This window comes from Dromiciops gliroides, chromosome 1 (assembly GCF_019393635.1).
Source record: "Dromiciops gliroides isolate mDroGli1 chromosome 1, mDroGli1.pri, whole genome shotgun sequence".
Taxonomy (NCBI): Eukaryota; Metazoa; Chordata; class Mammalia; order Microbiotheria; family Microbiotheriidae; genus Dromiciops; species Dromiciops gliroides.
This window is the reverse complement of record NC_057861.1, coordinates 68,289,711-68,315,686: the sequence shown is the minus strand read 5'-3', so window position 1 is coordinate 68,315,686 and position 25,976 is coordinate 68,289,711. Positions and strand designations below refer to the sequence as shown.

At 47.1% G+C, this 25,976-nt stretch overlaps 1 protein-coding gene across 1 annotated transcript; it reads left to right on the top strand.

Moving 5' to 3' along the window:
- Positions 1-2,347: 2,347 nt before the first annotated feature.
- On the top strand, positions 2,348-9,596 carry LOC122740306 (general transcription factor IIF subunit 1). The gene is made up of 13 exons (XM_043982381.1): positions 2,348-2,495; positions 3,342-3,388; positions 3,502-3,574; positions 4,030-4,223; positions 4,602-4,772; positions 5,744-5,931; positions 6,023-6,173; positions 6,257-6,324; positions 7,600-7,719; positions 8,140-8,216; positions 8,342-8,480; positions 9,110-9,236; positions 9,319-9,596. The coding sequence occupies exons 1-13, from the start codon at positions 2,484-2,486 to the stop codon at positions 9,521-9,523; spliced, it is 1,572 nt and encodes a 523-aa protein (XP_043838316.1). The 5' UTR covers positions 2,348-2,483; the 3' UTR covers positions 9,524-9,596.
- The last annotated feature ends 16,380 nt before the right edge of the window (positions 9,597-25,976 follow it).

Here is a 25,976-nt window from a genome sequence, read left to right as displayed (position 1 = left end):
AGCTGTGTGACCTGGGCAAGTCACTTAACCCCCATTGCCCTGCAAAAAAAAAAAAAAAAAAGAGAGAGAGAGAGAACCCAGTCCACCAGGCTTAAAACCAAGGTGAAATTTTCAACTCCTCACTCCCCACCCCACCATCCAGTCTGTGGCCAAGACCTGTTGATTTTACCTTCATAGCATCATTCAAATACCCTCCCCTACTTCTCTCCCTGACATTGCCACCACTCTGGTGCAGGTCCTCGTCTCTTCACACCTGGAGTATTGCAATGGCCTGTTGGCTTGTCTCCCTGACACAAGTGTTTCCCTATTCCAGTCTAGAGTGATCTTCCTAAAGTGCAAGCCTGACCATGTCACCCCACAAATCAATAAACTCCAGTAGCACCCTATTACCTCCAGGAGCAGTACAAAATCCTATTTGGCATTCAAAGTACATCCTAACCTGTCCCCCTACCCCTTTTCCAGTTTTCTTACACTTTACACATCCCCACTTACTATTAGATCCTTGGGACACTGGCCTCCTTGCCATTCCTCACACAGGACACTTCATTTCTCAACTCAATGCCTTTTCACCGGCTGTCTTCCTTATCTGGAATTCAATCCTTCATCATCACTACCAGCTTGCTTCCCTAACTTCCCTCAAGTTCTAGTTAAAATCTTGCCTTCTTCAGCAGAGATATCTGGTATGCTCCACACTCTCAAGTGCTGCTGGAATCCAATTAAAATGTAATTGAGAAATATTTAACAAAATAAATAATACTACACTAAACCATTTCAAAACTAAATCAATATGTGTCCTGAAGGGATCATTATGGGCCGTTTCGTGGTGTCTGTTTCTATTTGAGTTGCACATCATTGATCTCCAGGAAGCCTTTTCTGATCCCTCAATGCTAATGTCTTCCCTCTGTTGATTACTTCCCATTTATCCTGTATATAGCATGTTTTAACATAGCTGTTTGCCGTTGTCTCCCCATCATACTGTAAGCTCCCAGAGCGCAAGGACTGTCCTTGGGCTCTCTTTGTGTCTCTGGTGCTTAGCTCAGTGCTTGATACATAGTAGGCACTTGATAAATGTTTCCAGGCTGAATGATGGAATTTAATAGTTAAATGACAAATCCTATACCTGGGTTGAAAAAAATCAACTTGACAAGTACAGGTTGGGGAAGGTTATGAGTTCATCTGAAAAATTATTGTGTGATATGGCTGCTGAAAAGATTAATTCATTCTTAGGCTCTATAGAGAGACCCACAGCCTCCAGAAATAAGGTGACTGTCCTGTTGTACACATCAAGAGTGTTATGTTCACGTCTGGGGTCCAAATTTTAGAAAGGGTATCGATGAACTGGATATGATCCAAAGTGGAACTGGTATAGTTGAGGATTAGGTCTATATGGGGTTTTTAGCCTAGAAAAGATTCTGGGGGACAGGACACCTTTCTTCTAGTTTTGAAGGGCTGCTACTTGGAAAAAAGGAGTAGCCTTGTTCAATTTAGCTCCGAACGGGGATAAATGGGTAAAAACTACAAAGAGTGCAATTAAAGTTTGCTACAAGGAAAAACTTCCTAACAGTTAAGAGCATCCCAAAGTATCAGGAGCGGCTCCCATCCCGTCACTGGCGCGCTTTGAGCAAGATTAGATGAGCACTTGTCACAGGTTGTGCTGCAAAGAGGGTTAGACCAAGCGCCCCAGAGGTCCTCACCAGCTCTGAAATGTGGTTGCTATTGCTTCAAGAAGTGAGAGAAGTATGGAGTGAGAAAAGGCTGCAGTTGCCATAGTAACGAGGACACAAGAGTTACATCAATGGGGGAAAGGGATAAAGTACAGGATGTAAGCGCTTGCGCACACATGCCTTTCAGCATCTCTCTCTCTCTCTCTCTCTCTCTCTCTCTCTCTCTCTCTCTCTCTCTCTCTCTCTCTCTCTCTCTCCACCCCCCTTCCCCCAAGATAAAAAACTACGTTTCCCAAGATGCTCCGCGTTGTACATATACTGGATGACTACACGAGGAAAGAGAACCACCCAGCTCTGTTGGGGGCAGGGAATCTGTAACTTCATGAATAATCATGGCTCTCGAAACTACTCTAAGAGTCTGGGAGGGCTGGGGAAGGGGGCAGGGGACTCTTCCAAGCCTGCCCCCAGGCTTGCCTGTGACCCAGGAAAGAGACTGAGCTTTCTAGAGACGGGACGTATTAGCACAGTCAGTGGGACGCGTATTCGCTCAGAATCATCTCCAAGGCTAGATCGTACACCCGCTAGGGGTAAAGCGGCCCGGGGTCCGGGGCTGGGACGCTCGATGCAGCGGACAGTTGTCATGACGACGGGTCAGTCACTTCCGGATCCGGCCGCGGTGAATGCCGGATCCGAAGCTTCAGTCGCGGTCCCACTGAGCGGGTTTGTTGACTACTTGTAGGGCTGGGTTTCGGAACCGGGCCAGTCTGTACGGATCTCCTTCCTCAGTCCGGCGACGCACCGGCCTGCCCAGCCCTGGCCATGACGACCCTGGTGAGTGAATGCGCGTGCAAGAATGAGTGTGTGCGCGCGCGTGTGTATGTGACCCTGGTGAGTGGGAGCGGTTTAGGGTAAGGGGAGGGTCGCCGTGATGCGCACCCGCTGCTTGGGCCTACGTGTGCAAGTGTGTGTGTGTGTGTGTGTGTGTGTGTGTGTGTGTGTGTGCGCGCGCATATGACCCTGCTGAGTGGGAGCGGCTTGGGGGTGGGAGAGGCCCCTGCTGTGCGCACCTGCCTTCTGTCTGTGTGTGCAACAATGTGTCTGTACATGTTAACTTGGTGAGTGGGAGGCATGGGGTGCCTGTGTGCACCTACAAGTGTGTGTAACTGTGGATCTGTATCTGTGAACCTAGTAAGTGGGAGTGGCTTCTGAGTGCCCACCTGTGTCAGTGCATGCAGGTGTACGGGAGTAGGAGCTCTGTGTGTGTGTGTGTGTGTGTGTGTGTGTGTGTGTGTGTGTGTCTGTGTCTGTCTAGATGTGTACCCGGGCTTTCATACCAGCATTCAGATGTCATCTCCCCTCTAAGGGTGGGCCTTCATGTCTGCTACCCTCTGTTGACTCAGTCATCTTTGTGTGTGCACTTGTGGGTTGCTTCCATCCCTGACAGTGCTAGCAGGTCTGTGCCCACGGGTCTGTATATTTGTGAGTGCACAGGATGGTGTGTGCCAATAGCAAATGGATGTGATGCTTTGCCCGTGGGTGTTCTACAAGCATCTGCCCCTGTCCATATATACTTGTGATTCTGATTGTTGGATGTGTCTCATCATGCACAGCCAATGTGTTTCAAAGTTTCTCATACTTGTTGCCCAATACCCTGTGACTGTTTCTTTCTCTCTCCAGGGGACCAGCAGCCAGACTGTGACTGAATATGTTGTTCGAGTCCCTAAGTGAGTTCTTTTGGGATGGGACGGATGGGATGGGATATGGGGAAGTACTCAAATCCTAGCCTCAGCTTTCCTTTTCCCACCTTCGTGGCCTGCTGATAATTCTGTTCCTGCAGGAACAACCTCAAGAGGTACAATATCATGGCTTTCAATGCAGCTGACAAAGTCAACTTCTCCACCTGGCACCAGGTAAAAGTCTTGTGTCCTGGCACTGGGCAGGAGCCTCGAGAAAATGGGCAAGGAGGCTTTGAGGTTGGATCAACAGGTGAGGGTTGGTGGCTTCCAGGCCCAGGGGTTTGAGGCCTGCATGAGCAGAAGAGAGGGCAGCTTTGTAGCTCTATCCATCTCCCCAGTGTATGGGAGGCACTTATTGTAGGCTTAGCCTTAAGGGACATAAAGGAAACATAGGAGAAAAGTCTCTCACCACAGTATATAATGAAGGGCTATACTGCAGAAATCACTCCAGAACACTGAGGGTCAGTGCTTAGGAAAGAAAGCAGGGCAGATCTTTGGACAGTGGAGGTGAATAGCATGAGGCCCCACAGGTCACCTTAGCTGGGGTGCGTATGGGGGGGGTGAAGCAAGATGTCCCCCCAACAGTCCTTGCCAGGGGCTCTGGGATGAGGTCGCTTCCTACGTGTCAGGCCAAGATGGAACGTGACCTGAGCAACAAGAAGATCTATCAGGAAGAAGAGATGCCAGAATCTGGGGCTGGCAGCGAGTTTAATCGAAAGCTCCGGGATGAGGCCAGGAGGAAGAAGTACGGCATCATTCTCAAGGCCTTCAAGGCTGAGGACCAGCCCTGGCTCCTCAAAGTCAATGGCAAAACAGGCAGAAGGTGAGTGGTCCTTTTGCAGGCCCCCAGTTTATGCTCCTCACCCTCTGGCTCAGGCATGTCCCAGGGCTGACCTTTGTCCTTCCAGGGAGGGAGAGCAGAGCAGGGCAGGGAGCATTCTTCATGCTTTGATGGAGGAAAGATAGAAGGCCAGAAAAGGTGCCAGGTCCCAGGGAGCTCAGGGCTCTTGGCCCCCAGCTCCAGGCTGCCGTCCTGGGCCAACTTCCTCAGTCTGTCAGTGCCTGGGGATGTGGAGGAGCCTGCTGCCTTTCTGTGCCTGTTGAACTGCATCCAGGCCTTGTGAGGGAGCAGACCCTGGATGAGTGAAGAGGGCCTGGGCAGTGACAATGCCTTTGTCCCCTTTCTTCCTCCCTGCTGCAGGTTCAAGGGAGTCAAGAAGGGTGGTGTGACAGAAAACACGTCCTACTACATCTTCACCCAGTGCCCTGATGGGGCCTTCGAAGCGTTCCCTGTGCACAACTGGTACAACTTCACTCCTTTGGCCCGGCACCGGACACTCACTGCAGAGGAGGCCGAGGAAGAATGGGAAAGGTCAGCAGGAGGGAGGGAGGGGGCAGCAGTCAGTCAGTCAGTCAGTCAGTCAGCAAGCATGTATTCAAACTTCTCTGTGCCTGACACTGTACTAAGGCCTGGGAATGCAAGGAAAGGCCAGGGCAGCCCCTGCCCTCAGAGAAGGGCAAAGGGGGGAGGACACTGTGTAAATCCCTGGGCACACATGAGGTTTATCCAGTGTAGAGGGAGGTTAGCTCCAGCTTCCCAGCTGTCCTCCCCTCCTCAGCCCTTGCCTAATGCTAGGTGTGTGCCTCTAATCAGCTTGCCTTGTCATGGCATGAATTCTTGTGATCCCTTTACATGTCATCCCCTCCTGGTGACACAGAGCCACTTCCCTACCTGTTCTGGGCCTTGTTCAGCAAAGAGAATGGAGGCCTGAGAGTTTGCCCTAGGCCACAGAGCTAGGACTAGGAGAACTTCTCTTACTACCTCTGAGGTCTTGGACAAGTCCCTTAACCTCATTTCCTTCAGTTTCCTTAGCTGTAAAATGAGGGAGTTGGACTAGTTGACTTCTGAGTTTGCTTCCAGCTCTCCAGATTTGTGATCAAAGGATCTGACTGAATAGTCCACCTAACTACCCTCCTTTCATATCAAGGGCTCTCGCTAGGGGACAGCTAGGTAGTGCAGTGGATAAAATGCCAACCTTGGATTGAGGAGGACCTGAGTTCAAATCTGGCCTCAAACACTTGACACTTAATAGCTGTGTGACCCTGGGCAAGTCACTTAACCCCCATTGCCCTACAACAACAACAAAAAGCGGTGGGGGGGAGGGGCTCTTGCCTCTGCTTCATGGGAGAGAGAGAACCAGACACAGACACACGGCCCAGTGCAAATGATGTAGATGTCAGCCCTGAAGGGAAGGTGGAGAGATCTGAGTTGGGACTGTCCATCCTGTATGAGGGGGACTGTCCATCCCGGAGAGCCTGCACGATAAGTAGCCTTCTTGGTAGGAGGAACAAAGTCTTGAACCACTTCAGCATCATGCAGCAGAGGCGGCTGAAGGACCAGGACCACGATGAGGATGAGGAAGAGCACAAAGAGAAAAAGAGCAGGAAGAAGTCCAGTGAACTCCGGATCCATGACCTAGAGGATGACCTGGACATGAGCTCTGATGACAGCAACGGCAGTGGGGAGGAGGGTGAGGATGGGGCACCGGGCTGGGGCAGCGTGCATGCAGGGGATCAGTGCCCAGGACAGGGTAGGCCCTGACCTCATCCTGCTCTCTGCAGGGGAGAAGATCCCCAAGACCAAGAAGAAGGCGGCTTCCTCCAGGGGGGGCAAGAAGAAGAAGAAGAAGGGCTCTGATGATGAGGCCTTTGAGGACAGTGACGATGGGGACTTTGAGGGCCAGGAGGTGGACTACATGTCTGACGGCTCCAGGTGAGAGACAGGCCCACCCACTTGTTCCCTTCAGTCCTGGAGCTTAGGCCACACTCACCTGCAGCCTGTTCTTTCCCTTACAGCAGCTCTCAGGATGAGGCAGTAGGGGGGAAACCCAAGGTGGTCCAGCAGGAGGAGGATGGCCCCAAAGGTAGGTGGGGGCCTGGGAGCAGGGCCCGTCTCTCACGGTGTCTTCCCCTGACAAGAGCAGCATGTCCAGTCCAGTTCAGGCCAGCCAGTGCTGGTGAAGTGCTGGCCATGAGAGCACTTGAGTTGGAGAGAAAGAGGCCCTGCCAGCAGGGGGCCTGCATTGTACTGGGAGAGATGACAGGTCCCCAGAGAGGTGCCAGGGAGATTCAAAGTAACTTTAGCAAGGTGGTGGGGGAGGGTGGAAGCACCAGCAGTTGTGATCAGAAAAGCTCTCAGATAGGAAGGGTCACTTGAGTAGAGTATTGAACAGAGCTGGGCATCCCAAGAGGCGGAGGTCCAGAAGAGGAGGGCTCCTGGCCTGTGGGACATCCTGTTCAAAGGCTCGGCTGCTCTGTGTAGAGGACAATAAACAGGCCAGTGTCCTTGGCCCATAGAGCTTTGGAAATGTAGGTGGGGACCAGATTAGGAATGGCTTGAAAGGCCCATCAGGAGTTTGTATTTCACCCTAGAAACAAGAGAAAACCCCTGCAGCTTCTTGAGCCAAGGCAGTGACATGGTCATTCCTGTGACTCAGGGATAGCTGTTTGGCAACTCTAGAGGATGCTTAGGAGAGGGGATGGATTGGAGGCAAGGAGGAGACCAGTGAGGAGGCTGTGGCAGTGGTCTAGACTAGAAGTAGGAGTGGAGAGGAGAAAGACATGAGAAATAGGTGGAATAGACAAGACTTGAGAACTGAGTGGTGAGGGAGAGGAGAGAGTGGAATGTGACCGGAAGCTGGCAAACCTGGGAGCCCTTGAGCTCTTAAAAGGAAGTGAGTTGGGGGGGCAGGATGTGATGAGTTCTACTTTAGTCATGTTGAGTTGGAGATGGGCGTGCAGCATCCATTTGGAAATAGAAAAGGGCAGTTATGTTTAACAGTAAGAGATCACTCACTGATAACCTTGACGAGAGTGGTTGCAAAATTGAGTCTTTTTGGCTTTCAAAAGACAGACCCCTGAAAGGAGTTGAAAAGGGGGTGGCAGGTGAGGAAGTGGAGGCAATGAGTGTAACAGACTTTTTCTATGAGGGAGGCTAGGCGAGGGAGGAGAGAGATGCAGCTGAAGCTGGAGAGGATGATAGGGTCCAGTGAGGGGGCTTCAAGATTGGGGCGGATGTGGGTGGGTTTGTGGGCAGCAGGGAGGGAGAGCCAGTGGCTGAGGAGAGGGAGGAGCCTTGAGCCAGGTCAGGAGGGGCTGGGGTCCCTGGTACCAGCAGGGAACTCTTGCTTCCCTCCCAGGCATTGATGAAGAAAGTGAAAGCAGTGAAGAGAGTGAGGAGGACAAGCCCCCAGAGGAGGAGGAGAAGGAGGAGGAAGATAAGAAGGCACCTACCCTACCAGAGAAGAAGAGGAGGAAAGGTGGGTGTGATTGGGCAGAAATGATCTCCCTGGCATTCGAGGCCTTCTGCAGTGTGGCCAAAGCAGCCTCTCCCTCTAGCTTTGTTTCCTACTCCTAGGTTCCTGGAGTACCCTCTGTGGTAATGGGGCCCCCTCACCATCCCCCATGGGGCCCCTTGCTGCCCTTCCTCTCCCCTCTCCCTGAGCTCCCCCCCTTGTCTCTGGGGGCCACTGAAGTCCCTGTGCCCCCCAGAAGCCCTCCTTTGAGAAGCCCCAGCTCAGCCACCTCTGCCTCCTTTTCCTGCCCCAGCTCTTACATCTGGGGTTGTTAGCAGTGGGAATGAGCTCAGGGGAGATGCACCTTTGCCCGTGTAGTGTACAGCCTGGCCCGGGCTTTGGAGGGGGAGGGCACAGGGCTCAGGCTGCTCTTTGACCCCTAAGGAGACAGCAGTGAGGAGTCAGAGACCTCTGAGGAGAGTGACATTGACAACGAGGCATCCTCAGCCCTCTTCATGACAGTGAGTATGGCCCAGGGGACACAAGCAAGGGGACTCAGTCCCCTCCCAGCCCAGGGGAAGGCTGGCTTGCCTTTATCCTTTCATTGGCTCAGCTCAGTCTCCCCTTGCTCATACCATTTCTGCAGAAGAAGAAGACGCCCCCCAAGAGGGAACGGAGGGCCTCAGGCAGCAGCTCCAGGGGAGACAGCCGCCCAAGCACCCCCAGTGTGGACAGTGGCAGCACATCCTCCACCTTGCGGGCAGCTGCCAACAAGCTGGAGCAAGGTGAGGTGGGACCAGGCCTCTTCTCCTCAGTCCCAAGCCTGTATCCCTGTGTGGGGCTGGTTCTGCCCCATTTGTCTCAGTCATGAGCTCTGCAGCTATACCTTTTCCCAGCTCTTTTCAAGGTACTTTCTGTTATCCCCATCTGAGGGCACAGGCTGAGGCCCGCAGATACCCAGGCAATGGCTTGTAAGGCCCAGACTAGCCCCAGCTGGTCCAGGGATTCCCCCTTCTCCCGGGGCCACCTCCAAGCCAGAAAGACTGCCAAGGTTTGATGCTGCTGTGGGCGTGCAGGGGCCCGAGCCCCACTGTACTCTGCCACTGCAGTCCTGTGTTCAGTTCTGGGGCCACATTTTGTGGAGAACATGGATGTGGGGCACACACGCAGAGGAATGTGGCCTGGACAGGTTGGAGACGAGGCCCTACGAGGATCAGTTACGGACAAGGAAACTGAGGCCCAGCGAGGGCCAGCATCTGAACCCTGATGCTTGACTTCCCAATGAGTCTAGGGAGGGGTCAGAAGACCCCTTAGCAAGAGTGCTGAGGAGGGCATTCCTGTCCAGCTGTAGACTGGCCTGATCTTTGAGAGGCCCCTCCAGCTGCGACATTGTGCTTTTGCCGGTTTCATGCAGGGAAGCGCCAGACGGGACCCAGTGACACGCCTGCTGCCAAGCGCCTGAGGTTAGATGCTGGGCCCCAGAGCATCTCGGGCAAATCCACCCCCCAGCCCCAGTCTGGCAAATCCACGCCCAGCAGCGGGTGAGTGAACAGTGACGTCTGGGCCCTTGGTCAGGCACAAGAACCTCAGCCCCCTGACCCTGGTGCTTGTTTCTCTCCCCAGTGACGTGCAGGTGACCGAGGATGCAGTGAGACGCTACCTGACCAGGAAGCCCATGACCACCAAAGACCTGCTGAAGAAGTTCCAGACCAAGAAGACAGGGCTGAGCAGTGACCAGACGGTCAACGTGCTGGCCCAGATCTTGAAGCGCCTCAATCCTGAGCGCAAGATGATCAATGACAAGATGCACTTCTCCCTCAAGGAGTGAGACCCAGCCTGGGACACAGGACACCCCAGGACCATTCCCCCCCCTGCCCCTGCCCCCGCCCGCCCCCCCCAGTGTGGGGCAGAATAAAAGTGGCTTTGGATTTTTCTCTCTGGTTCTGTGTGACTTCTTAGATTGGGGGACAGGACCTGGAGGACTATGGATTTGGGAGGTCAGAGTTTCTTGAGAGACCATCTAGTCCAGTTCCCTGACTCTACAGACAGGGAAGCTGAGACCCACAGAGGAAAAGGGACTGGTCTGGTGTCACACAGACCCCTTCCCCCTCCTCACAGGGATAGCCTTCCATCAAGGGACTTAGTCCAGGTGTGGAAACTCCCCTTCCTGCATTCTGTCCCCTCTTCTCCCCACACTGGACTTGGCTACTGCTGGGAATGTCTGGGATGTCAGGCTAATTCTTGGGAAATGCCTGGCATTCCCAGGAGACTCTCCCTGTCTCCTCAGCCACACCTCATGTGGGAACATCCAAGAGGAAGTGGGCTCTTCTGAACCCCTTTCTCACCCTGTCCCCCCACCCCCTCCTCAGCACAGGCCATACTTTCAGGCACTGGGCTTGGAGAGTTTGCTTCTCTTCCTAGTAACAACCATCCTGAAGGGCCAGAGGGGATCCCCAGCCTCTGCCCTCTCCCTCACACAGTTGTGGAAGAGCACCAAGTTCCCTGCTCTAATCTATGGCTCAGTGATGAACAGAAAATATGGGGCTCTGATGGGGTGTTTCCTGTTTTGATGCTGGAGCAGCCAGGCCCGGAGACAGGGGCATGATGCCTTAATCCCCCTGCTCAAGTTGGAGCCTGGAACCTAGGAAGGGTTGAGGAGGGATTTCCCATCATCTGTTCAACACGTGGTCTTTCCGCCCCACCCCCACTTTTCCCCCTAGACATTTGCTTCTCTCCTTCACAGATCTGGGGTTCCTGGACTCCAGTTTTTCCTCCTTGACAGAACAAAGGAGGATCAGTAAGGAGTGACTTTTGGTTGGCTAAGGGGTTGGTTAGTGCTAAGCAGGAACCTCATTCTGACATTCCTCTTTCTCCCTTAATTATATTGCTGTCCCCAATTGTGGGGAGAACCTTTTCAACCTGGATTTTAGATGGCCAAGGACTGCCTCTCAGCTTGAGCCCTAAGAGTGAGGAGTAGGGAGGATGCCAGGGCCAAATACCCTTCTTGGAGCTTACACCCACAAAATTTAGGGGATATTGGAAAGAGAATTGTCGGACAAAGCAGATGAAGCTCCACCAAGATACTGCGAATACAGGGTCCCAGCCTGGCAAGGGTAAGGGCTCTTACAAGGGGGGAGTGGTCTGATTTTGGAAGTAAGGCATACTGGAGAGATCTGTCAACTCCCTGAACTGCCTAACCCATAAAGAAACTACTTCTCCTAGTCATTATTGATGGTCTGCAAGGGTGTAAGTGCCAGGTTAAATTGATGGTGGTGATTGGAGAACCACTCTCATCTAGCATGGCTAGATGCTCACAATCAGTTATCTCTCATCTCTAAGCTTATTTTCAGGAAGGAGGTGCTGGCCATGCAAGGGTTTCTACTCTGGACCACCCATCCAGCAGTGCCCAGCTTGTTTTGAAGGGGGTGGGATGGAACTCTCCAGCCTCTAGTTTTCAGGCAACCTACAGCCCAGCATGGACCTAATACTTCTGCTGACCCTCTCACTGTTCCTGTCTCTGTCAGACTTCTGGGTCCATATCTGGGAAATTGCCTTTAGCTCCTGGAATTCTAGATTCATATCACAGAGTGCTATAGCTCCTTCCAACCCAAAGGACTGAGAGGCCATGGCTGGGAAAATGCTCCTCAGCTACAGTCCAGAATTGTCAATGCCACTGGACACATGGGGTTTCCTCCTTGTCTGATTTATGCAAGCTTGTTCCCAGGGCTATTCACAGCTCTGTATTGGAGGCTTTGATTTCTTCAAGGAAGGGTCTGTACTCCTTGTCACCTGCTGAAAAGAACTATTCCTGGGCTTCTCCACTCTCCTGCTGGGCTGGTTGGATGTTACTCTCAGGCAACTGAAAGTGTTTAAACTCTTTTAGTGAAGGCAGAGACCCTAGGCCTGGGGTCCGCAGAACTATTCAGGTCTGTTCCTTATGGCTAGACTCTGTGGCACTGTTAGCTCTTTCAAGAAAAGCAGTTCCCTTAAGCCTAGGATTCGGGTCAGCTCTCCCACCTTGGCTCAGAGGGGTTTCCTGGATCTGAAGCTGTATACAGGTGGCAGCAAAAGGCAATATTTGTTTAAGCCTTTCCTCTAGCTAGCCCTTCAAACAGTTGAAGAGTCCTCTCTTCTCCAATCAGCTTTCAAAAGCAGAGCCTTTCTCCAATCAAATCAGCTCCCAGCAGCAGGTAGACTCTTAATTCTTCTCAGTAGAGCTCAGGTGGATCAATGATGATGAGATGTTCCAAAATTCAATTCAACTCCACTCCCCCCACTTCCCCATTCCCACTCCCTCTCCATTCTCCTCCCAATTTCTCAATGTCTGACTCTTGCCTCAAGGCAAAATTTCCTAGTGTGAAGTGATACCTCTACCACAGTGAGAAAACAAAATGCACATTTCTGTCATACCCACCACAGATAGGCAATGTACACTTGTCCCAAAGTTACCAGACAGTTCTATGGTGTCCAAGCTATCAGCCTCAAAGTTTACACAACAGCCATATACAAATGAGTTCCTAGGGAACCCCACTTGGACCATCTTTATCTTCAATAAATCCTTTTTCATGAGGGGATGCTTTTTTTCGGGTCTCAGTATTACCTATGTTTCTGGTTAAGTACTGATAAGCTGCTTTTTTTCACTCAGCATTTCTTACACAAATGTCCTTTTTCTGCCCCCTTTCAGTAAATAATGTCCAAATAAGAAAGAGACACCACCTTCAGTACAATACAATAATAGGAGGTTATGATGGTGTAACCTTGGAAACCAGCACCTGCCTACTAGTGGGTAAAAAAATTTCCCAATGTTCCTCTACTCAATCCTTTGTGGAGTCTTTAGGATACATACACACACACACACACACACACACACACACACACACACACACACACTGAGTAATTAAGTACAATGTATTTAATACAAACTTTCCATCATTTTAGACCTCTTGCGATCTTTTCATCACCTGAAACTCATGGGCACCTTGCTTCTCCCAGAAGACACTGAATTCTTAGCCATTCTTCTTGGTACTGCTTACACCTCCTCCCATATCCCCTGGTCTTCATGAGTGAGTATGTTTCCCATTGCCATTTCCAGATGCTCTCCCTGCTGTCATCAGTCAGGATTTTCTCATGTGGGTCCAGATTTTATCACTAAATCCATATCCAAGTAAATATATACTAGTCCTCCAGATCATTTTCGCTCCTTCCTCAAATTTAGTATCTGGTTCATAGTCTCTCTCTCTCTCTCTGTCCCAACTTCTGCCCTTATACTAAGGGACTTCAACATTCAAGTTGATATTCCATCAAAAATTCTAACATCCCAGTTCTTACTCAATTCCCACCTCAGCTACATAGAGAGAGGGTCAGACCCTTATTTTCTTTTTCTCCCAGTAAATACTCCTTTATTTAAAGTTTTGAGTTCCACATTTTATCCCTCCTTCCCTCCCTCCTCTTCCCCCTCCCTGAGGTAGTAAGCAGTAAGATATAAGTTATACATATGAAATGATGTAAAACATTACCATATTGGTAATTTTGTATAAGAAAACGAATAAAATTTTTAAAATGAAAGAAAGTAAAAAATAACATGCTTCAGTCTGTGTTCAATCAATATCAATTCTTTCTTTGGAGGTGTATAGTGCACTTCAGCATTAGTCATTTGGGATTGTCTTGGATCATTGTATTGCTGAGAATAGTTAAGTCATCCACAATATTCATCAAACAACATTGCTGTCACTGTGCACAACGTTATCTTGGTTCTGCTCACTTCATTATACATCAGTTCATACAAGTCTATCCAGGCCTTTCTGAAATCATCCTGCTTGTTATTTCTTATAGCACAATAATATTCCATGACCATCATATACCACAGCTTTTTTAGCCACTCCCCAGTTGATGGGCATTCCTTTGATTTCCAATTCTTAGCTACTACAAAAAGAGCTGCTATAAATATTTTCATATGAATAGGTCTTTTACCCTTTGGGGATGTTAGACACTTATTTTCACTAACCTTTGCCTGACATTTAGCATTTCCTTCAGTTTTAAAAAAACCATTCTTCTTTTTTTTTGTTTTTTGGGGGTTTTTTTGGTGAGGCAATTGGGGTTAAGTGACTTGCCCAGGTTCATACAGCTAGTGTCAAGGGTCTAAGGCTGGATTTGTTTTGTTTTGTTTTGTTTTTAGTGAGGCAATTGGGGTTAAGTGACTTGCCCAGGGTCACACAGCTAGTAAGTGTTAAGTGTCTGAGGCTGAATTTGAACTCAGGTCCTCCTGACTCCAGGGCCGGTGCTCTATCCACTGCACCACCTAGCTGCCCAAAAAACCATTATTCTTAAAAGAAGTCCCTAGACTTTCCCAGACTGCCAAAGAGACCCCATGGTAACACACAGGAAAACCCATCCTCTTCATTTGGGGGAGGAGACATCTTCTTCAGCGGCAGACAATACATATCTACTAGTGGACTTAAATGGCCCCTGCCAGTCAATTTAGGCCTTGATCCAAATCAGCAGAGGATTTCCAAACAAGGTAAGTAATTGTCAGTTGGAATCTAATGAAGCCAATGTACAGTGTGAAGAATAGATTCACATGGGAGGGTCTTAGTACCTCTGTGCAGTGCAAGTGATAAGAAGCCCAGACAGCAGGACTTCAGGGAAATCTTTTGTTAATGGATTTCTACACCCAGTCTCAGGTTCGCATGAGATGGCAGAGTTCCTTTGGTTCTTGGGGCAAGGTAGCTTATACTGGTGTATAGAAGGCTTTGGCACATTTCATGAACACCTTACAGTAATCCAAGGCAACATCATTGACCAGCTGTGGGCCAGAGAATTGACTGCCCATCATGATCTTATGTTGAGGGAGTATGGTTTTTGGTAAGAGAATGCATTCAATTGAGCACAAAACATTTGGCCATTCATGTTTAGGTTCAGCACAAACTTTAAGCTATTTTATTATTATTTCTAATTTGATTTTTTGTTTTGTTTTGTTTTTTAGTGAGGCAATTGGGGTTAAGTGACTTGTCCAGGGTCACACAGCTAATGAGTGTTAAGTGTCTGAGGCCAGATTTGAACTCAGGTACTCCTGACTCCAGGGCCGGTGCTCTATCCACTGTGCCATCTAGCTGCCCCTCTAATTTGATTTTATCTTTCTGTAGGTTCAGATCATATGGGCAGTGAAAATGTTGAGTCTTCAATGCCTTTCAGATTTATTTTACAGACATTTTAAAACTCCCAAGATCAGAGATTATACTCCCTTCACAGATCCCACTAAAGCAAATGAAACAAAGGAACCATAGTTGGGACTTGAAAGTGTCCCAAAGTCAATCGAAATTAGGTCTGAGACTGCCCCCTCAGAGACACTTCCCCTTCTCTAGGACTCTCAGCTGAGGAAGAAGGTGCTGATGAGTTCCCTGGAGGGGGCCCCCACTCCTGCCACCAACCCCACCACATATTTAATCTAAAAAAGTTTCTGTTTGTTGCAGTCAGAAATTCAGTGGCTCCTACCCCATATTCACTGTTCTGTTAGTTCTCCTGCTTATGTCCTATGGGGTCTTCTTGGGTGTATTAAGTTATTTTAGAGGGCTAGCCTTGCTTATATGATTATTCAAATAGCACTGGAAATGGGAGAAAAAACTGATGGGAAAAAAACCACAATTGAGCATCCAGCATTCATCTGAGTGTGGAAAGTGACCTTGTGCAGTCCTTGCCCACAGCAGTCAAACAATGGGCTCCACCTGGCAATTCACCAACCTTGTAGGGCTGGCTTTGACCTCGTTCTACACTGGTCCAAGGTTATAAGAGGAAGAAATAAAGACCATAGAAGATGATTTACAATCTGTTCCATGAAACCATAAATTCTCTCTAGATCTTATTCCTTATTTAGAAACCATAAATACACTTTGGACTTATTATTCCTTAACTAGCCAGAAAGAGAGAAAAAGAAATATAGGGAAGGGAGAAAGGAGGAAGAGAGAGAGAAGGGGGGAGGAGAGAAGGGAGAGATGGAGAAAGAGAAAGAGGAAGAGGAGAAAGAGAAGAGAAAGAAAGAAGAAAGGGAGGGAGAGAGGAGGGAGAGAGAAGGGAGAAAGGGAGAGAGGAAAAAGAAAGAAGGGAGGAAAGGAAGAGAGGAAGGGGAGAAAGAGAGAAGGAGGAAAAGAGAGAGGGAGAGTGAAGAGAGAAGAGAGAAAGAAAGGGAGAGAGAAGGGAGAAAAAAGAGAAAGAAAGAGGGAGAGAGAGAAGGGAGAAAGAGAGGAGAGGGAGAAGAGAGAAGGGAAAGGGAGATTAAGAGAGAGGGAAGGGAGAAAGAGGAGGAAAAGAGAAAAGAAAGGGAGAGCAAAGAAAAAGAAGGGAGGGAGAATGGGAGAGAAAGAAAGAGGAGAAAGAGAGAAGGGAGAAAGAGGAAGAGAGAGGAAGAGGAGAAAAAGAGGAGGGAGAGAGAGAAGGGAGGAGAGAGAAAGAGAAAGGAGAAAGGGAAAGAAAGAGAGGGAGAGGGAAGGGTAAAAGAGAGAAGGAGGGGTGGCAGTGGTGGTGGCAGTGGTGGTGGCAGTGGTGGTGGCAGTGGTGCGGGAGGCTCTTGCTCCAGATGGGCTGCCCAAACATGGCTCTGCTGAGTGTCCTTTCCCGGGTAGAGGGTGTGGGTTGGCCAAGCTCAGCAGCGGCAGAGGGCTGGGGGGTGGGGAATGGGAGGCTTTTCCCACCTGGAGCCAAGGTAATGCCTCTTCCTCTTCTTCCAGGACCAGCCAGCTGCTGAAGCCTGGCCAGAGGTCTGCACAACAGTTCCTCCTCCAGTGTCTGAAGCCGAATTTGAACTCAGGTCCTCCTGAATATAGGGCCAGTGCTTTATCCACTGTGCTACCTAGCTGCCCCCTTGGGAGGTGATACTTGAGCAGAGACTTACGGAAAGGGAGGAGTATTCAGAGGTGAGGAGGAAGGGCATTCTCGGTGTGGGGTTCAGCCAGTGCAAAGGCATAAAGTGCCATGCCTGAGGAATGAAGGGGGTTCTGTATTGTTTGACATGAAGAGGAGAAATACACAATGATGCAAAGGGAGCCTTTAAAAGTCAAACAGAAGGGCGCAGTGGATAAAGCACTGGCCCTAGATTCAGGAGAACCTGAGTTCAAATCCAGCCTCAGACACTTGACACTTACTAGTTGTGTGACCCTGGGCAAGTCATTTAACCCTCATTGCCAATCTTAAAAAAAAGAAGAAAGAAATTACTCTTTAAAAAAAACGTCAGAGAAGATTCTATGTCATTCTAAAGGCAGCAGGGAGCTGCTGGTGCTTATGAAGTAAGGATTAGATGCATGGAAGGAAAATTATTTTGATCCCTACATGAAGAATGACTTGGAGTGGGAAGAGACTTGGAGTAGAGTGACCGATTAGGAAGCCGTTTTAATAATACAGCCAAGAGGTGATGACTTAGACTAAGGTGGTGTCTATGTGAGTAGTGAGAAGATGGATGTGACAGATATTAGAAGTAGGCTTGGCAGGATTTGACAACTGATCGGATATGTAAGGTAAGAAGGAGTGAAGAGTTGAGGATAGTGCCAAGGTTGTGAGCTTGCAAGAAAGGAAGAATAGGTGTCACAGTGGATAGAGCACCAGCCCTGGATTCAGGAGGACCTGAGTTCAAATGTGGCCTCAGACACTTAACACTTACTAGGTGTGTGACCCTGGGCAAATCATTTAATCACAATTGCCTCACACACACACACACACACACAAAGAAAAAGAAGAATGTTGCCTTGGGTGGGGGGGGGGAGGGGGAGGGGAGTAGAATAAGCTTTATTAAGCACCTACAATGTGCCAGGCACTGTGCTAAGAGCTTTACAAATATTATCTCATTGGAGCCCCAGAAGGTAGATGATATTATGATCCTAATTTTACAGTTGAAGAAACTGGGACAGAGGTTAAGTGACATGCCCAGGGACACACAGCTCCTAAGTGTCTGAGACCAGATTTGAACTCAGATCTTCCAGACTCTAGACCCAGCACTGCACCTTCTAACTGCCACCATAGACACAGAGAAGTTTGTCATTGGGTGGGGGCAGGGGGGGGGTTGGGGATAGGGGGAAGAGAGATACTGAATTCCATTTTGGACATATTGATTCTGAGATATTTAAGGGACAAGGAGGACAAAATGTTGTATAGGCAGTTGATGATGCAGAACTGTAGCTCAGGAGGGAGGTAAAGGTTGGATAAATACTTTTTCATTGAAATGGTGGTTGAATTCATTGAGGCTGATGAGATAAATAGAAATAGAAAAGAAGGACAGAGCCCTGGAATACCCTACATACACACACATAGGGGAAAGAATGGGGGAGCCTTGAGCATGTTTGGATACAGAAGAAAAGGATCCAGCAGATAAGGAAAGATGGAAGATTAAGGAGAAAGAGGGAAAGGATGATTGAGGGGGACAATCGCCTGGAGAAAATGGGATCAAGGGCACATGTAAAGTGATTAACCCTGTCAAGAAGAGTTCCCCAGCATTATAAGAGCCTGAAGAAAAGGAGGAGAGATTGTATCCAGGGATGCTGAAATGAAGAGAAAGGGAGAAGAAGCTGGTGGTAAATGATTTCAATTTTTTTTTAGTTAAGTAAGAGGTGAAGCTGACCAGTTGAGAGCATGGGGTTACAGAAGATATGGAAGGCTTGAGAAGACTCAAAATAGCCACCGTGGACAATAGGATTAGGAATCAATTAGTTTGTTGTTGTTCAGTCACGTCCAACCCTTTGTGATCTCATTTGGGTTCTTGGCAGAGATACCAGAGGGGTTTGCCATTTCCTTCTCCAATGAAGCAAACAAGGTGAAGTGACTTGCCCAGGGTCACATAGCTAGTAAGTGTCTAAGGCCAGATTTGACTTCAGGAAGATGAGTCTTCCAGACTCCAGGCCCAGTACTCTCTCCACAGCACCCATGACCTGCGTACCCCCAAAATTGATTGCTTCGATGCTATGAGGGTCCAACTTAGTTTAGATAACATATATTAGTAGTATACCTGGGCCGCTCTTTAGTGTGGTTTCCTCCAGTTCCTCAAAAATATAAAATTCTGCTAACATTGATGTTTACCTAAAATATGACAGCATCCTGCTTTTATTGTGAGGACAGGAAAGCCATTCATGAGGCTTTGGACTGAAAATTTTCTGTACTCCTCTTGCCTCTGCTCTCACTTTGTTTTCCAAAAGTGCTTGTGTTAACCAATCAGAAATCCACCAATCTGTGTATTAGATTTCCCCTAAGGGTATATATAAAAGCCGGACTTGTGGTCTGGCAGTTAGGAAACCTTCCATTCAAAAAGCCTAAAGGAGGGGCAGCTAGGTGGCACAGTAGATAAAGCACAAGCCCTGGATTCAGGAGGACCTGAGTTCAAATCCAGCCTCAGACCCTTGACACTTACTAGCTGTTTGACCCTGGGCAAGTCACTTAACCCCAATTGCCTCACCCCCCCCCAAAAAAAAAGCCTAAAGGAGGGGGCAGCTAGGTGGCCACAGTGGATAAAGTACAAGCCCTGGATTCAGAAGGACCTGAGTTCAAATCCAGCCTCAGACCCTTGACACTAGCTGTTTGACCCTGGGCAAGTCACTTAATCCTCATTGCCATACCCCACCCCCCAAAAAAAAAAGCCTAAAGAGGACTGTCACTGACCTTCCCAGTAATTTACATTCACCTGGAGCTGTTTTAATTACAGATTTACAGATATGCTGTGGATATCTGTTCTTTACTTCCCACTGGCAGTTCTTGGCATTTCCTCCTTGTATGGCAGATCCTTCCTTCTCGAAGAGGATGGATGACATTGTGAGGGCAGTGTCTTGACTTATTTGGGAAATGGATTTGTGAGGCAGAGCTGCACAAAGTCATCAGTCTGGCTCTCTCCTCCAGAGTCATTGAAGTCCAGTGGCAAACCAGAAATCAAGACACCTGGCAAGGCCCAGGGTGCAGTGGGTAACCCTGGCCTTTCTAAATTAGGTCTTCCCCTGTCTCAGTTTGTCTGAGGTCACACCCATTCAGTAACTAAGGGCTAGGTAAGAACTGACACAAAAGATGGCCCAGTTTACCATCACCAAACTATCAGTCTGGGAGGGGAAGACCTTAGAGATTCTGGCCAGTACACAAAACAATCGCTATTTACTCTTATTCGAAGGCACCAAAACCTAAACAATTTGATTCAGAAGCTTGGTTTGGGGGCTGTTATTGGCCATTCAATGAAAGTCAGAGTGATATGGGTTTAAAGGAATAGTTTAGTTCCATTTGAAACACAGTGGTCTTTTCTTTCTTTCTTTCTTTCTTTCTTTCTTTCTTTCTTTCTTTCTTTCTTTCTTTCTTTCTTTCTTTCTTTCTTTCTTTTTTGGTGAGGCAATTGGGGTTAAGTGACTTGCCCAGGGTCACACAGCTAGTAAGTGTCAAGTGTCTGAGGTCAGATTTGAACTCAGGTCCTCCTGACTCCAGGACAAGTGCTCTATACACTGTGCCACCTAGCTGCCCCAACAGTGGGGGTTTTTGTTTGTTTGTTTGTTTGTTTTGCTTTGTTTTTTGCAGGGCAATGAGGGTTAAGTAAGTGTCAAGTGTCTGAGGCTGGATTTGAACTCAGGTACTCCTGAATCCAGGGCTGGTGCTTTACCACTGCGCTATCTATCTGCCCCCTGTTTGTTTGTTTTTAAAGCCTGTTGGTTTGGTTTTTTTCCAGAGCTATATTTCTTTAGTGAGGCAATTGGGGTTAAGTGACTTGCCCAGGGTCACACAGCTAGTAAGTGTTAAGTGTCTGAAGCCAGATTTGAACTCAGGTACTCCTGACTCCAGGGCCAGTGCTCTATCCACTGCGCCACCTAGCTGCCCCTCAGAGTTATATTTCAAGAAATTAGAAATTAAACTGCTCAGAACAAAAAGTAAATTGTCCCAGATTTTTTAATAATAATAATAATAATAATTAATAAATAGAAATTAAAATATAATCTAGCCTCCAAGCCCCAAAATGTCTTACAAAATAAAAGCAATAAAAATATATTTCTATAGACAGAGCACCCACTTGTAAGGAGAGGGACCACATGTGGCAAGGAAAGAAGGAACCAGAAGGAGGAGATAGAAAGGGGAAGAAGGGGGGCAGCTAGGTGGTGCAGTGGATGAAGCACTGGCCCTGGATTCTGGAGTACCTGAGTTAAAATCCAGCCTCAGACACTTGACACTTACTAGATGTGTGATCCTGGGCAAGTCACTTAACCCCCATTGCCCTGCAAAAAAAAAGAAAAAAGAAAAAAAGAAAGGGGAGGAAGGAAAAGGAGGAAGAGGAGAAAAAAAGGAGGAAGACAGGGCTAAGGAGAAGGAGGAGGAGAAAAGGGAGGACAGGGGGAAGGGGAAAGGAGGAGGAGGAAGAGGAGGAGGAGGAGGAGGAGGAGGAGGAGAAGGAGAAGAAGGAGAAGGAGAAGAAGAAGAAGAAGAAGAAGAAGAAGAAGAAGAAGAAGAAGAAGAAGAAGAAGAAGAAGAAGAAGAAATAACAACACTCCCAACTTCTGCTCAAACTGGCAAGTTGCCAGGGGACAGCTGCTGTTCTCAGATGTCATGGTAAAGACAGTTGATACAAAATGTTCTCCTAAAAACCTTGGTTCATTCTTTCCCACAAGTACACACACCATCCATGGGAGGAGTAAGCTTAAATTTAGGCCATAGTGGTAGTGAGGCACACCATGTAAAGTTTTAACTCACAACACCTGCTCTGAAAGTCCTTCTCTCTGCACAGAGACCATGTAGAACCCTTTGTTGTTGTTGGTGGTGGTGGTGGTGGTAGTCCCGAGTTCTCAAATAGGACCAATCTGTGGGTTGATGATTTGGTGATTTGTCAATGTAAACATTTTTTCACTGGGGACAAAGTGACTTTGTTTCTCTCCAGGCTCCACTTCCAACTTTCCAATCTTTCTCTATAATACCCCAGACCTGGGCCTCCCCCAGCCTCCCCTCCCTTTTTGACTCCCTTTAATGTATCGTAAACTCTGTGAAGTCAGGGGTTTTCTTTCTGCTTGTTTTTGTTGTATTCCCAGCACTCAGCACAGTTTCTGACCTGCGCTTGGAACAAAAACATTTTCCAAACACTGATTGTATTTGGTTTTCAGCTCCTGACTTTAATCTGAATCTCCAATAAATGTCCAATTATCTCTTCCACATCGTGGGCACAGCAACCCTGTGATCTGGACAATCTGTGCAAAATTTTTGGCCCTCCCTTTGAATCACAGAAGTCTTAATTTTTTTCTTTTTCTTTTATGGGGTGTGTCCAGTACCTTATTGTAAAATTTATGCATCTCTGAGTTTCTAAACTTTTTTTTCTGTGTTGTCTGCTGGCCTTCACATGTCTTCTGTAGCGTCTGCAAAACTCCCCCCAAATTCCCATTTAATTTCTTATGCTGACTGACGATATATCGATATATCGAAAGCATGATGTGGAAGGGATAATTGTACAGGAAATAAATGTATTGCAATTTAAACTAACTCTCTGCAAATTAATGCATTTCTCTTTGCATGTCTATAGTTCCCTTCCCCCCCCCACACACACTTTGGCTTTTACTTCCTTGCTTCTAAATCATGGTTCATGTAATTCAATTGGATTGTTTTCATATCAGTTTGCCCACTATTTCTATTTCTCTTGCAAATTAATAGTCCCATATTTGCCAGTGGATCAGTTTTTTGGAACCATCTTTGTGATTCCGTCATAAATTTCACAGTCAGACATATCCCAATGATCGACTTTGGCCTCAGGGCTTTACCGTTTTCAATATAATTGGTATGAGAGACCATCTGTGCTTTTCTTTTCTTTTCTTTTTTTGGTGAGGCAATTGGGGTTAATTGACTTGCCCAGGGTCACACAGCTAGTAAGTGTCAAGTGTCTGAGGCCAGACTTGAACTCAGGTACTCCTGAATCCAGGGCTGGTGCTCTATCCACTGTGCCACCTAGTGGCCCCAATCTGTGCTTTTCTTTCCAAATATCCTACTGGGTAGTTGCCCTCTCCTCATAAATGCCATAAGGACACTTGTCCCTTCAGATTAGCTTCCTTGGTTAAATTTACTAATTTTGCTCACCATGGAATTAAAGGTTATCTGTATATAGACTGTAATAAATACTTTGGTTAGATCAAGTTCTAAAAGGACTGGCTTTAGACTTTTTATTATACATCTCGTTATAACCCAGATTCTGTAGTTCAGAACAAATTCAGGTCACCAGGCCTGTCCTTTTCAGTTTTCTTTGCCTATAGTGTGGCCATCTTGGCAAACTTCTATTGAAGCTGGGGAAATATTTGCAGAGTGGATCTCCTTGGAGACTCCTCCCCACCCCCCCACCCCCATGGTATGGTGCCCTGAGATTCTTCAGTGTCTTTAATCTCTTCACTCTTTTTTTTTTTTTTGCTGGGCAATGAGGGTTAAGTGACTTGCCCAAGGTCACACAGCTAGTAAGTGTCAAGTGTCTGAGACTGGATTTGAACTCAGGTCCTCCTGAATCTAGGGTGGGTGCTTTATCCACTGTGCCACCTAGCTGCCCTAATCTCTTCTTCTTCTTCTTCTTTTTTTTTTTTTTGGTGAGGCAATGGGGGTTAAGTGACTTGCCCAGGGTCACACAGCTAGTAAGTGTTAAATGTCTGAGGTCGGATTTGAACTCAGGTACTCCTGAATCCAGGGCGGGTGCATTATCCACTGCACCATCTAGCTGCCCCTAATCTCTAAGGAGGACAAGCTATTCTGTCTCCAACTTATTTGAAGGAATTATGTATTTGCAGAGAAAATAACTAGAGTGTCCTTCTTGGATCCGGAGATTTTGATTCTTCTCCTCATTATATCCCAGGATTGTTATATGACTCCTGAACAAGTTACCAAACACTTTCTTTGTTTCTCTGTTACCACCATCTATCTGAAAATCAGGTTGCTTACCACATAGGCTAGGTCAGGGTGACGTGGGGCTTTCTGGATTGGTGTCCATCTGTACACATTTAGCAGAAGGCATTTCATTGTAAAATGTTAGATTTTCGGTGTCAGATTATATCCTCCACTTCCAAAATTTTACATGAGACATGAAAGATTATATAAGTACATTAGAAAATGTCACAAACAGAAGCTTGCTTTTAAATATATAGGGTTCCAGGTAATATTTGGCATTACTAAAGAACACAAGAAACATCAGTATGCTCCAATTTAAAATCAGCCTTTGGAGCCAGTGATCCCAAGAATACTGGCACCTTTTGAAGGGCTGTGCCCTGGAAAGAAGTTTTGTTTGCCTCACTCTTAGCTAACAGGGAGATCTGTTTTCCTCTATGCCTGTTTGGGAGGGCATTCAGATAATGTAGAGTCAACAGTCCCGAACCATTTTTTCACAAATACAGTCTGAGACACTAGAGAATAGTCTTAATAAACCTGCTCTTAGGTTGGCCCAGGCCAAGAAAGATTAGAGAGTAGTATGAACTCCTCCCTAATAGTGAGCAATTCCTTCAGGAATCAAAAGGATTTAATAAAGTTAGTGATGACTCCTAATTTGGATACTCCTCAGATATTTTATACTAAGGGAACAGAGGCATCATTGAATAAGGAAGTCAATGATAGGATTTTTTTTTTTGCAGGCAATGGGGGTTAAGTGACTTGCCCAGGGTCACACAGCTAGTAAGTGTCAAGTGTCTGAGGCCAGATTTGAACTCAGGTACTCCTGAATCCAGGGCCGGTGCTTTAACCACTGCACCATCTAGCTTCCCCCCAATGATAGGATTTTAAATAACAAAGCACCACCAAGTATGGTCCACACTTGATGGAGTTCTTCCCCCCCCCCCAAAAAAAAGATCACAAATTTAAATAATGGCAAAAATCAGACTTCTAGTACTGCTAGTGCTAGTCTTTATCTAGCTTCTCACTGTCTTCTCAAATTGTGCTTTCCATTTAAAAAAAGAGAGGCCAAGTTTTCTCTCAATCCCACCTTCCTAATTTGTAAAATGGAGATAATAGTAACACCTACCTCCTCTGGCATAGCAAGGGCAAGGTGGTGGGAACCGTCCGAAGAGGGCACAGGCAATGTGGGGAGAGAATAGAAAAACAGTAAACATTGTGTTCTGCTTGGAGGCTAATTCAAAGAACCCCACAGTTAACCCCCAATAGGCACAAACTCAGCTACATATGTTCATTTGGAGAGTAAGTTTGTAACTTTGCTTCAGGCACAGTTTGTGTCTCCAGCCCCTGTGGGTATTCTATATTCCAGTGTTTAAACAGTGAATTTGGAATAAATAAGAATAGCACAGCGATCTTTTGGTCATTTGAAGAGGACCAAAATGACATCATGATATCAGGGTCAATGGACAGTGTGTCCAACTGTGGCTGGTCAGACCAATATGAGCTTGGAAGGCTGAACAACAATAGGTCAGGCACAAATAGTCCATGTGAACGGTTGGGATGGAGATGTCTATATTTGCCCATCTCAAAGTGAAGGTATGACAAAAAGAGAATTCGAATAACTTTGATTATGTCATCCTATGTGGCTACTAGGAGTTTTTATTTGGGGATAACACTGGCCACCTGGCCCCCACTGTCTGCAGGCCAGGTATGTCATATTTCACCCCTCCCAAAGGGTTCTGTCGTACCCTTAAGGGGGTTATGAGCATCTAGGCTCCCTACCAATGGTGTTCCCTCTGATTGTAGCAGGGTAGGTGGCCTGAAATACAGTTCTATTTAACCACTAACAGTCAGATGAGCTTTTACAAAGAAATCTTTATTCCCACTAGCCAGGCTGTTTTAGATGTGTGCCTGTTTTGACTTAGCTGCCAATCAAATACATTCTCTCACGTGGTAAGGGATACAGGTCCCGGAACTGGGATCGAGGCATGCCTAGTCAAGCATCTTTACATGTGTTTAAAATTTAAAACAGCAAAATAGTGTGAATTGTGACTGTAAGTAATGTTTTTTGTTTGGTAAGTGCCAATTTTCATTCCAAAATGAGATATTTTACTGAATTTGAAAAAAAAAATCTTTAAAATCAAAATTTTTTATTTTATGTGGTTTTAAAACTAAAGAACAAATCAAGAAAATGTTACATCGGTGGCAAACATAATAGTTGCCTAAATTGTTTCATTTGTAGACATTTTGTTTTATTAAAATTCACTTGTGAAATGGGATTTTTATGAATCTTGATCAAATGTATCCTTATGTTTAAGACTTTTTCCTATTTGTATATCTGTTGTTCCATGTGAAAAAACACTTTTGAAAATCAAAATTAATAAAAAAAATTATTCTTTGATTAAGTAGCAAAGATAGACAAATCTGTCTATGCTGTCTACTGAACATAA

What these genes read in the sequence shown, in the direction of transcription:
- LOC122740306 (XM_043982381.1), top strand. An exon ending in TACATGTCTGACGGCTCCAG is followed by an intron (nt 6,174 to 6,256) that starts GTGAGAGACAGG and finishes TTTCCCTTACAG; the next exon opens with CAGCTCTCAGGATGAGGCAG. An exon ending in CCTCAGCCCTCTTCATGACA is followed by an intron (nt 8,217 to 8,341) that starts GTGAGTATGGCC and finishes CCATTTCTGCAG; the next exon opens with AAGAAGAAGACGCCCCCCAA.